This window comes from Perca fluviatilis, chromosome 1 (assembly GCF_010015445.1).
Source record: "Perca fluviatilis chromosome 1, GENO_Pfluv_1.0, whole genome shotgun sequence".
Taxonomy (NCBI): domain Eukaryota; kingdom Metazoa; phylum Chordata; class Actinopteri; order Perciformes; family Percidae; genus Perca; species Perca fluviatilis.
The window spans coordinates 23,044,842-23,058,387 of NC_053112.1; the positions used below are offsets into that span (position 1 = coordinate 23,044,842).

At 41.5% G+C, this 13,546-nt stretch overlaps 1 protein-coding gene and 1 pseudogene across 1 annotated transcript; one reads left to right on the top strand and one right to left on the bottom strand.

The window, feature by feature from the left end:
• Positions 1–237: 237 nt before the first annotated feature.
• LOC120557403 lies at positions 238–2,731 on the bottom strand (annotated as a pseudogene).
• Positions 2,732–8,667: 5,936 nt separating this feature from the next.
• LOC120567915 (small ubiquitin-related modifier 2-like) lies at positions 8,668–13,329 on the top strand. Its single transcript, XM_039814990.1, has 4 exons — positions 8,668–8,811; positions 9,786–9,917; positions 10,701–10,772; positions 12,826–13,329. The coding sequence occupies exons 1-4, from the start codon at positions 8,668–8,670 to the stop codon at positions 12,889–12,891; spliced, it is 414 nt and encodes a 137-aa protein (XP_039670924.1). The 3' UTR covers positions 12,892–13,329.
• Positions 13,330–13,546: the final 217 nt, after the last annotated feature.

Sequence of the window (13,546 nt, forward strand, 5' to 3'; positions counted from 1 at the left end):
TGTAGAAATGACTTACAAAGATGCTCACATATTTTATCAAAACTGTTTTTAGCAGTTAAGAAGAAGACTCATTTGTCTGGCACTGGTGGGGGGCCACCAGCTCCAGACTTCACCCCAGCTGAGGAAATGGCCCTGATTTAAACCAAGGAAGGCCTGTGATGGAAAGGATTCAGGGTGGGACAGCTACGGGCTCTGTTCCACCTGCAGAAACTGCCCTCTTCATCCAAGGTACATTTTCTAGTACTGCACATCAAACACAATCAACCATTTATGGGCATTGTTAAGAAAATCAAAAAGACGTGTTCGTTTGATTTCTGAGGAGGAAGGAGAGGCTGGGGTCCAATTGAAAGTTTAAGCAAAAGGTTTAATGAACAACACGATAAACGACACGACAAAAACGATCAAACATGAAACCCTGCCAGCAGTGGACTGCAAGACATGCTTCCCCTTGTGGGGTCACAGTTTTGCAGTCCTGAATTCACCTCTGTTTCCGAATTCTATTCCTTTAGGATTGTGGGTGTTTCCTTGAAAGGAAACTATCCCAGGTTGAAGACACACCTTGGATTTCAGGTTTACTCCAGGTCACAGACAAAGGTCATTTATCATGGTAGTGCTGATTCTATTCAAGTTTACAGAGATATGCATTTCTTTTGTTCTAATCAAGTCTGGCCTAGCAGGGAGTGGCTCCCCAAAAAGAGACAACCGTTACCTTTCCTGTGGGGACAATGAGTCTCCTCCAGTATGCTAAATGACAGATATGAGCCTGATTTAATTCTTTAGAACCTTGAGTTTGGGGTGAGGCAGTTGAATGCTGATTAGGTGTAGTTATTTGATTAGCTGCAGGCTACATAAAACCAAAAGTACATAATTTTCAAAACCTAAGCATAGTTTTAACTTTTTTATATTCAACAGCATATGTGGACTATCTGAGCTTGTTGTGCCTTGCAGTGTCCGGCGACAGTCACTCTCCAGACGATGATCCAGTGAGTATTATGTATTAAAAGCACATCCTGTCAATACAAATTCTATTTAATATGGCAGGGGGAAGGGGCTGCTGCAGCTGATGATGAGGAGACTGGACTCCAGAAGGCCTGAGGTATCATGTCAATCTTATGGAAATGCGTATTTAGCCCATAATGGATGAGAAGTCAGTGATGTAGCACTCAGATATGTATGTAACAGGATCCAGACGCAGTACAGTCTGACTGCCAGCCTGGCAACATGGTAAGCATGGGCTAATGGAAATCTAAATTATGCACAATTCCTACTGTGCTAATCAATTGGTAGTTTACAGAATTCACAAACCGTAAGAGGTCTGTATACACAACATCTGAAAAAGCAAATCGAGCTGGCAGATGCACCGATTGCTGTAAGCAAAAGAACTTTGTGGTGTTCCCTGTGTGATGGATGTACACTATGCAAAGTTATTGGTTCAGTGAGGTGAGACAAAAATTGAGATTATGAAACCAAAGTTAGCTACTATAATATCTAATAAAACATTAGGCTTAATTAAGGAGTAACACAAACTATCCTTTATTAGAGAAGGACAGGACAATGAAATCACTCATCTGAAATAATTAATGTATTGGTCTCTGACCAGCCTTCCATTAATGCCATCTGGGAATATAGCTGCATTGTCCCACTCAATCCCTGGTGCCACTGCGGGACCCCTTTCCTTCCTCAGACAGGCAATATTATGTAGGACCGTGCAGGCTACAATAATGTCACGGGCCCTGTCTGGGGTGACCCTCAGGTGGTGGAGACACTGAAAACGTGACTTGAGAAGGCCAAATGCCATCTCAATTCGGGCCCTTGTTCTTACATGGGCAAGATTGTGTGCTGCTGACTGAGGGTCTGCAAGGGGAGTGAGAAGGTAGGTCTCACAGACATAACCCTCGTCTCCCAGCAGAACGCCAGAGAATTCACCTGAGAATACAAAATGTAATCATTACAACTACACAAGTTAAAACCTTTGATGCAATTGTGTTTATCAGTGAAATGTGTTTGGCCTACCTTGTGATAGTCGCTGGGAAATGGTACTGGACCTAAAAACTCGGGAGTCATGGACGGACCCAGGCCACTTTGCCTCCACATTAGTAATGATGCAGGCAGCATCACAGATCATCTGAAACAATGCAATGTTTCCTATTCAGTATACATTTCATGCACAGAATACATTTTGGCTAGTTGACAATAACTAATTTTTACCTGAACATTGATACTGTAGAAGGATTTTCTGTTGACAAAATCTCCCTCATGGGCCCCTGAGGGGCGTTTAATGCGGATCTGTGTGCAGTCCAGCGCACCAATGACATTAGGGAAAGCTGTAACACAAAATAGTTGGAGTATATCCTGTGACTGTTGTAACGTAACACATTTTTGTAATCTGTAATTCATGTTACCTGCAATCTTGTAGAAATCCTCTTTTGATGAAGCACATTTTTCTGTAGCCAGGGAAGGTAGGCTAATAAAGATGTGTGCCAAGGACTTTAGTGCCAAACACACTTCTGACACAACGGCAAATAGTGCCTTTATTTAGAATTTCGGCATCTCCCACGGCATGTAGAAACGCAGTGCCACACAGACCATCTGTGGGACGGTGAGAGCATGGCTTCGCGCTGTGCGGTGCTGAATTTTTTGTTTTGGGACCCAGCAGTCTGCACAAATAACGGATTCCATCGTTTGTGCAGGGAGAAACACAGCTGAATGGGACTTTATATATTGCCCTCATCAATGACTTCATTGAAATCACCGTTGCAAATTCATCAACCAATCTAAACTGCAATAGTAGGATTTAAATCAAACTCGTCACAGCAATAGTGACAAGTAATGCATGTTAATAAAAATAAAGCAGAACACATTCTGAGGAATGACTGTTAAACACGTTTATTTCGGATCAGAGCAGCAGCTGATTTAACACATGAGACTCCAGGATTAATCTTAGCCTGCCTGTTAGCCTGCTCTGGACCAGGCTAGCTGCAAAGAATAAATCGCCATGGTTACTTGGCTGGGTTTAATTCAACCTGCTTTTGTGCAACCAAGTCAACAGGCCCCCCGGTCAGGAGCAGGATAGCGGCACAGAATAAATCTCCATGGTGATTTCTGTGCCTCCGCTTTCGTGAAACCGAGTCAAGGCTAAATTCATCCAGGATAACGGGGAAATCCCGGCTTAATCCCTTATCTTGGTTTTGTGAAACAGGCCCCTGGTTGGACCACTTTGTCTTTGTTGGCGTGTGTGGACCCTAGGCTGTCTACAGAGTGCGTTTTTTTTTACAGTGTGTTTAGGGGACCGGCAGCTCGCGGATAGTGAGGAGATGTTTGCTGTATGTGACAAAATATTTTGTAGCCTATAAAACGCGTCACAGCACTTAGAGTACCTTTTAATATTTATTTGTTTATTGATAGTATTAAGGATCATGGAAGTTCTTATCAGATAGTTTATGTACTCTTCAGCAGAGCAGCACCCAAAGGCCTAAAGGTACTTTTATGTTTCTATTGCCATATGTCCATAGGTGTCCTACAGCAGCATCAACAAGGTCGTCTCTTTTGGTTCGGCAGTACAGGGTGTTGCCCCAGTGGGTTCTGTACAGCTGGTTAAACTGCTGTGGCTGTTTGTCATGCTCGTCCACTTTGCTCCAGGCGTCCAGGACGTCGTTCCTCTCCTCTGAGCTTAGTGACAGCTTGTCCTCCGTCAGGCCAATCTCCACCAACACAGAGCAGAACCGTTCCAGCTTTTAAAAGCCGGGCAAAGGGTTTGGACTGCAGGCATCCTCCTGTTAAAATGTGTACATCGTCCAGCAACCAGTGCATTGTAATTCATTCTGGCAGACACACAGTTACTCACAAAGGCTGGAGGGTGAACAGTGGAGGTTTCGTCGCTGGTGAGCGTTATGTGGGGCATGATGACATCCAGCACATCATCATGTGCCTCCACGTCGCTCTGGTACGCCTCATCCGACTCTGGATCGGGCTGCCTGGGCTGAACCACCTCCTCCTCTGGACCAGGTCCATCATTTACAATGTCCTTAAGGGAAAAGGGTCCAGATTCACCCGTGCTCTGGCCGAACAGGTACTCTAGCCCCAGCAGTTCGTTGGAAGGGACATCAGCAGGGGCTCCATAGTCTCTCCGAATAGCTGCTGACAGCGGATGTTGAGGCGGTCGATCAATGCCGTCCTCTGCCTCCAAACACAGCACCCGAGCTCCTGTCAGAGTTCCACCGTGCAATGACACTTATCAGGTAAACCTGATAGGGCCGTGCTGCACAGTGGGGACCTGAATAGAATAGAGCACTGCCTTAATAAATGACCCAGAGGGGCAATTTGGCTTATCTAAACCATACAATATACACATACACTATAGACATGCATACACAAGTAAAAAAGTCACTGTAGTTGTTGTAACCTGTCACCAGAAACCAATTAGAAAGAGGCTTCTAATTGCCATCACAAATACAATAAAAAGGTATTCAAATAATGACATTTTAAATTTGTTACAGTGTTACTGTACAGGCTACTTTTGTGTACCTGGAATCATGTGTGGAAGAGTTTTGTGGAATCCTTCCAGGCTGTTTCTTCCACCCAGACATTCGTAGAAGGGCACGTCCACATTGTTGATGTCTGCGGTACGTGCCAGCCTATACATGATCATGCCTGGTGGATCCTGGATGAACTCCAGGTGTCGCTGCTGGCTTGCCCACATCTCATCAATGGCCTCTGTAAATACAGATTCATACAGAGATACAGTGTGTTATGTTCATTACCTATGCTACACTATCTGTTTTGCTGTTTATAATAACAGCTGTTTTGTATGTTGTCTTTAATACCAGGTGTTTTGAAGAGGCTCACTCCACTCTCGTCCAGCCCAGCGGGACCTCTTACCTTCTCGATGGCGAGGTTAGACCCTCCGCACGTGGTGTTTAAGGTGCTCCCTTGAAATGTAGAGCCGGACAATATCTTTGTCTGGGACAGAGTTCAGCATTGCCGGGTTCTTGGCTTTGATGGCCTTGATGAGCATCTCCAGGTCGGTGCGGTTGTAGGCCATCAAAGCCCCAGCGAGAGCCGACTTGAACACAGCATACGTGCACTACTACCGGTGGATCCAGCGGAAGATGTCCAGACTCACAACCATACCACTGTCCACCCAAGGCTGGAACAAAGTCTCTGTCCCTGTTGGTCCATGTGCACGGCAACACCCACGGTCCACATATAGGATTTTGGGCACAGCTTGATTGGCCAGCCGGAACCTGTCCATGACTGCACGGCACATTGGTTTCAGGGCAGACGACTTGACTGAAAAATAGATTTGAATGTTAAATTGCTAGCTGTTTCTGATTGGCTACCGTTAGTGTTTGTAATAATAATAATAATACGTTTTATTTAAAACGCCTTTCATGACACCCAAGGTCACTTCACAAACAAAAAAGGACATTCAAATTATAGTCATCTTATGAAGGTGCTGAGGTTCACACCAGGAACATGCAGCAGGCCTTTTGATAATACCTAATTATAGTTTGAATGTTACATATCTAGTCGTTCTGATTGGCTGCTGTAATATATTTGAATGTCAAATGGTTGCATTTTTTTAAAAACCTGTAAATGTATACAATTTCTATTCACATGGCTTTTTTGATACCTGGGAAACTAATATGTGTTGTTTGTCATTCAATGACTTGATTTTGATTATTTTTTTATAACAATAGTAACAACAATAATAGGCCTATATTAGGGCGTAATTAATATTCGGGGCAATTAGCCTACATAATATTTGTTGGGGGGCGTTAGGGACCTGGATAATGGGGGCGCTGGCACAAAAAAGGTTGAGAACCACGGTTTTAACATATGTATGCATCTTATTAATGGCTTCACTCCTTATATACCATGGAGCAATAAGGTTTATTTCAAATCTCATCTCTCTGTCCTCAACGTCCATTTGGACCACAATGGAAACAAGCCTTTGGGCTTTATGTTTTTATCCTTTTGAACACCTCTTGTTGATTGTTGTTCAATAAAGTTTTCATTCATTCAATGCAAAAGAAAGGCTTCTATGTATCTTCTATGTATGCTGTGGGCCTGAGGTGTATGTCACATTTTAGTTGTTCAAAGCTCTGCTGCTCTCTCTCTGTCTCTGTTCCTGCTCACTGCTCACTCAGTGAGCAGAGGGGGAGTGGCCAGCGGCTAGAGCGGCAAAAGCCAATGTGTCCTTCTTTTACCGACGATATCTTTTGCATTTCTTATCCAAACAACGTCAAACTTGGCATTGCACTTACTCATGCCCGTAGCAAGACGTCAAGTTTGAAATCCATCAGAATAACTGTTTGAGAGATTTGCGCTTAACACCCAAACAGACAGATTCTGTAAATTCCTGCAATTTATAGATAGATGAGTAAAGAAAACTTTGCATAGATAAATAATAAACACTGAATAAAGTAGTTTTGTGTTTAAACATGCAATCAAAAAAATGCACAGCCAACAATGGTATTGAATATAATATGCTTACTACTTCATGTATCCCACATCATTTGTGACAAGCCAGTGGAAGGGTGCATTGTCATACTGGCCAAAAGGGACTAGCAGCTTTTCCAGGCACAGCTGACGCGACGGTGCAGGGATGCCCTCTGCTCGAAGGAGCTTCTCTGTGTGTGTCAGGGCGCTGGCCTGGAAGAGCAGCTCCTGTGGAGGTTTAGGGAAGACCATCTTTTTCTCCCGACAGCAACGGGCCTCTTTAGTCGCCATCAGTACGGCCTGTTGACGGTGTGCAGGGGCCTCTGGGTTGATGATGCAGATTACTGGGGTTGCCATCTTCACTTATAGATACTGAAACACACTTAGACACAGTAACAGCACATTATTAGTTTTATTTTAATATTTTATATTATGTATTCAATTTCATATGACAATGCATTTTATGTTAGCGTACAAAAGGTCATTGATACCCTTTTATCACACAGCCGGGAGGACGTGTCAGAGCAGGATGACAACTGCTCAACCCTGATGACAGCTCTCCAGATGAAGATAACTTTGAGGTAGAGTTCATATAACTTCTGAAGTTGACATTTCATCCACTTTTCAGCCCATTTCCCTCTGGTAAAGTTTGTATGCCATATTTCCACTCAAAATCAGTTAAAAATCTTTTGCCCCAAAAGTTGCCAGTAAAACATGTCTATCTGACAATTTCTATTAGATGAAATGCATTCCTGAGATGGCACATGCTGTTATAGCATGAACAGAAACATGAATTAGGTTAGTAATGTGTAAAAAAGTTAATGTTTTGTGACAGCAACAATAACTTTATTCTACAACATGATTTTTCAACCAATAGTTATGGAATTGAATGACAACTAGGCTGACTATGCTTTGTCTGTCATGACAAGTTAGTAACGTTAGAAATTAGAAAAAAAATCGATCAAAATATTGTCGTAACCTTAGTGTTTAACAAATACAATAGCTAATTTAAAAGGCCTCCGAGTAACGTTAACGTAGGCCGAGGACGGAGATTTGACCGAGACACTGACATTTAACTAACAAGCAGTAACGTTAACGTAACCGGCGTACGCCATTAACAATTCCGTAGTGGATACACAACAAATAAAATGTAATGTATTATTTAAAATGACTCAGAATAGGCTGAGAATATTTGAATGAACGATTAGCGGTAACTTTAACGTTAACGTTACCCATAGATATGAACGTTACCAGTCAACAGGACTTTTAGCTAGCTAGCTAGCTAGCTAGTTAACTTAGCTAGCTAGCTATATCTACGTATTATAGTGGATACCTTTAGCTAGCTTTTCCCAAACGATCAAAAAAATCAACTGGGAAGTACAAACAGTGACTGTAATGAAGAATTAATTCTTAGTAAAAATATAAGCAGTGAGTGTTATAGCTAAATAATTATTTCATTCAGACCTCCGTTGACCGCAGCGGCAGGTTCAGCTTTGAATGGTGGCGTGTGAGTGATTGTAACCCGGACGCAAAATTACGAATCCATAGACAGTATATATCTTTAGCTTGATTAACTCACCTAGCTAACTGTGTGGATGCAGAATATAATAAAATCTGCTGTCAGGACATATCTCTTGAGGAGATTATATGGGAAATAACTCAATTAAAGAACAATAAATCTCCAAGCTGTGATGGTCTGACCTCTGAGATGTATAAATGTTTCTCTGAGTGACTAGCTAGGTAAATTTCTTTTAGCTGTCTTCAAAGAATATCTTGACAGAGGGGAGCTTCCTCCTTCTCTGAGGCAAGGTGTCATAGCACAAATCCAAAAACCTCACAAAGACCCTCTATTAATTGAAAATTGGCGTCCCATTACATTGCTAAATAATGACTATACGATTCTAGCATCTATCTTAGCAAAAAGTCTCAAATCTAAATTACACACTTTAATTGATGAATGCCAATCTAGTTTCATGAAAAATCGTCACATAGCCAATAACATTCGCCTAGTTTTAGATCTGATTGAATACAAAGACTTTCAAGATGATGAACACCTTATTTTATTCTTGGACTTTCAAAAAGCCTTTGACACACGATACACTGTCAGGTACTTCTATCAACTTGCAGATGTTTTAAAGAAATCTGTGTCTTCAAATCGTTGGTAGTACTGGGACATTAGCTACAGTTTAAGAGCGCGCAGTTGATTTGGCGCAGCTGTGTGCACTCATGGCTATAGACCGTGCACTACAGCCCAGCCAATACATCCATGAGCCCAGCCCACGCAAAGTGGCGCGCCAGATAGACAGCGCAGCCGCAGCAGAACAGGCGCACACAGACGCAGGAGCAGCCATGGCAGACGAAAAAACCAAGGTGAGGAGCGGAATTTGTACGCTGTATGAGTTTTATATAAATATATAGTGTACCTAATTAATGCGCGAGAATAAAAATGGCACTAAAAAGCCGCATGTGAGACTAATTTGTCAACGGTCGCATAATTACAAAGAAAGCTAACCAGAGCTAACGTGCTAGGTAGCTAGCTAGCTAGCAAGCAAGCGGGCGAAGTTAGCATAATAAGCTAACGTGGCTAATGTGCCTGAGATTTAGCTAATAATTGCCGGTCTTTTTAAAATAAACTGAATCAACACCTTAAATGCCACTGTCAATTTTACAGAGTGCGAGTAACAAGTTGCGATATGGTTATTGCAAGTCCAGGTAACGTTAGCAAAAACCGAAGAAAGGTGAGTAGCTAACGGTTAACCTGCCGATGGCAGTGTAACGTTACAACAGGCCCAAGTTATTTGTTTGAGCACTAACGTTAACTTAACTTGTTAGCTGTTAACGGATCTCATATGAAATAAGCATGCACATCACCAGCACACGCTCAAGTGTCTCGGGATAAGAGGGATTGTTGATGCGTGCAAGTTGTAATTGCCATTCTGACTAACGTTAGGCCGTTGAGCATTAATAAGTTGTAGGCCATTGACTTGCTTAATGCTAAATGCTAACAGTGTAGTTTTTATGTTACTCCTTTAGCGATCAGTACGTTAACCACCAGTCCTCCGATCTGTGCTCACCAGTTGCAAGTGTCAGACAGATGTAACGCGGGTAAAATACGAAATTCACAGCGTAGTGTCATTAGTTTATTTATACTTTAGACTTGTCATAAGTCATTGAAGTACATACTGTACATCAACGTTATATTATGTCGGACCCGGGCGAAAGTGGTTTCGTGGTACGAAGGGCAGTGCATTACACAGCTGGAAGCTGAAGCTTCTTGTCTTTTCTTACATCATTTTTTGCAATCAACTTTACTTTCTGCAAACATCTGTTTGTCTCTCTTTCAGGAGGGAGTGAAGACGGAGAACAATGAGCACATCAACCTGAAGGTGGCTGGGCAGGATGGCTCAGTGGTGCAATTCAAGATTAAAAGGCACACTCCTCTCAGCAAACTGATGAAAGCTTATTGTGAACGACAGGTGGGAGTGCTACTCAAAATAAATCCTCTTTGGGTTCATTGCATTGCTGGTAGCCTGAAAGGTGGTTCTCAAACTGGAGACAGCTGATGGATCCTGGGTGTTCTAGCCAAATGAGGAATACACCATAATTTTCATGAAATATAATTGCATGACAATCATTAAATGGACCATGCTGTCATCAAATTCAGTCAGTTTATTATGACACACATTTGTGTCTAAAATAATGGAATTTAAATGTCTGTTTTTTACATGACACTCTTGGTTAAGCAGAATCTTGCCAAGCTTGCTAATTTTTAACTATTTGTCAAATAAACTTGTTAGTGGTTACAAGAAAGCAAGATAAGAGACTTTAATCCTACAATGGGGAAATTCCTGTGCTACAGCAGCTCAATAAAATGTACACATGTCAGAATAACACAAATACACATTAAGTAGACATAGAAGAAAAAATATACAAAGTATAAGAAATACAAAAAATATGAGTTGTAATAATACAAACAGATTTACACTATACACCCTTATCAACAGACAGTGTGTGTGTGTGTGTATATACAAATGAGTAAGGTGCAGATGAATAGATTTGTCATATTGCACCGTTGGAGGTGATGGAGTATTAAATATGCATAGTTCAGAGTATTGTCCAGTGGACTCTTTACAAACATCACCTTAGACATGACAGCTGTGCAGCTTTTAATTTTTGCACCTTAATGCCTAGGTCACGAGGATGCCCCATCATTTTTCTTTTCAATATTTAAAACCTGATATTTCGGTCTCTCCACATAGGGGCTGTCAATGAGGCAAATACGATTTCGATTTGATGGTCAGCCCATCAATGAAACAGACACACCCTCGCAGGTAAGGCTTCACCCTCTTGTATATGAAATAGCTGTTTAGTATAAGAGAAAGGAGGCTGAATGTGTTTAGTAGGGGTGGTACGGTTCACAAAACCCACGGTTTGGTTCGTATCACGGTTTTAGGGTCACAGTTTTTGGTTCTGTACGGTTCTTGTTATTTTTTCTTTTAATCTTTAACACTCCAGAATATACTTCAGCATATGATCAAGTGATCTATCTATCTAAAATTAGCATATTGAATGCATGTTGCACAATACATACAGTACACACAATACTTTCTCCCACTTGACATTTCTGCATGTGACCTGCAGCAGCAGCACCACACTCCACTTGAGGAGCGGTCGGCTCGGTGTCTCTCAAAATCTGAAGAATCTTTTAAACTGACCTCTGTCGATCTGAAATGAAGACAGATTCAGCAACTGCATGGCCTATTTCTCGCTTAAAATGTTTTCAGAAACCCGTTTCAGTGAACTATTTTCATAAAATACGAGATCGTATTCTGAACGAGTCGCCATTAAAGTCTGTTTTGAAATTCGGGAGCAGCAAGACCCACGTGACGCGTTCGTCCAATCAGCTGCCATGTGTTGCGTTCGTCACACTCATCCCCCCTCGTCATTTCCAGTAAGTGTTTTATCATAGGTGTCGAAAGTGGGCACTATGGCAGTAAGTGGTTAGTGCACATTAACAGTGTACTGACGAACCGTGCGATGCACACACGCTCCGAACCGACACACGTGAACCGAGCAGTTTGGTTGTTTTTTCATGAACCGTACCACCCCAAGTGTTTGGTGCAGAATGCAAAGAAGTACACAGTATGGACAGATGTATAGTCCAGGATGGAGGTTAGTGCAAAGTGTAGTTAGGTCAATGTCAGTTGGGGACCAGGCCTTGTTGGTGAGGCTGAGGGGAAGAAACTGTCCTGATGGACTGCAGCCTCCTGCCTGTATAGCTACCATGGACATTTCTTGAATTTGTTTTTACACTTTGTTGTCCATTTTTATGTTATGGGCTATTTGAGAATTCAAGAAGAGCATGTGGTGAGACAACAGGATTTACAAAAGTAAGGTCAAAGGATCTTCTGAATCCCAAACAATGTTCATGCTTTGCAGTGTTTACAGGTTTGATTGATGTTTACAGGTTTGATTCTTTGATAGTCTCAATATGTCTAAATTGAAACTAAATTTAAAATCTGTGCCATTAGACAGCTGTGAAACAGTTGTATAAATATAAAGTTACTCCATGCAAACAGAGTGTACTCTGAACACTCTTTACTATTCCTGAGGGTGGACCTGCCGTCTGACCTGCAGATTCTAATTTTCCTTCTAAGAACTATAATTGACAGCGTACATAAACATTTTGTAAGTTTTCTTTTTAAAGAAAATTCAAGGGGAGAGGGAAAGACCCTGTGCTGAAGAGCTGGTCACTGCAGTTACTCTGAGCAGCATGACTCTAAATGAATTAATATGGGAATATATATTTCACGTTTTTCCCCCCGATTGTCTAAATAAGTCGCAAAAATTGTGACAATAGTTGGGTTTAATGTTTGCCACTGTGTGCAACGTGAACCATTGTGTGGCGTGTGTAAATTTCACCGGCATAGAACTGACTGATTCCGGTCACCGGCTAATCAATCAGTGCATCTCTAGTTACAGCGCTGGTATTTTATACAGATGAAGCACAGACTTTTCAAACGGCACTGAGCAGCTGTGAACAGATCAGTCCATGCTGTAGCTGTACTGCCTCTTTATGTCCGTAGCAGGTACATAAAGGTCTCCAGTTAAGCAAAACTCCACTAAGCTTTTGTACCTTACTCAGGTAACCTTATGACCCCACGCCCACATTTAGTCAGTGTCTGTTTTCTGACCTACTTTCCGTAAAGGTGCTTTGTAAGATGTTAGCCCCTGTCCATGATTCAAACTAACTTCCTGGTGAAAGCTTTTAGATGCATTAGCTGGCCTCACTGGTATTGTCAACACTCCTAATAAGTGGCTTGGCTTCACAGTAAAGACCTATCCCTGCCATCACATCAACTTATGTTTGAACTTTTCTTACAGCTAGAAATGGAGGATGAAGATACGATTGACGTGTTCCAACAGCAAACCGGAGGCTCTTCTCTTTAAAGACTTTTTTCCTACGGACATCCCTACCTCCCTTTTTCATCCCTGAACATCTTTGTTATCCCCAGTCTTCAAATGTTCATGACCAGTGTTGATACCATCCAGTGGAATACTTTTACAAAAGGCTCAAAGACGGCGGCACAGTTGATGTAGATAGATTTAATCACACTGTCCTTTTTGTATCTCAACATGTCCGAACTGCGCGGTGTAGACGACTTGTAAGCTGCAGTGAGTCTAATGTGCTGAAGAAATTTAAATCTTGCTTTTTTTTTCTGGAGGTTTTAGAGAGAACTTTGGTCTTTTTTTGTTTTGTTTTTATACATGTCTTTTGAGGTTTTGATTCAGATGGAATTTTGTTGTTCAGTAAGCCGGCATTTTAAATTCACATCTGTTATGAAAATGTGTTATTGGAATAAATTGAGTCATTTTTCTTTTTTTTTTTAAAACACGTCCCAGTTTGGTTTTTATGAATACTAAGTTTATTTTAACTAGTACATATATCAACAGCTACTGTATCATCAGAACTAGTTTTATTTTTATTTTTAAATGGTATCAGTTCTACATTATGCATTTTTGAATGAGATTAAAATAAACAGTAGCTCACGATGAAAAAATTATTTTAGGGGTCAACATCAAATCAAGACTGCATGCCATGTCA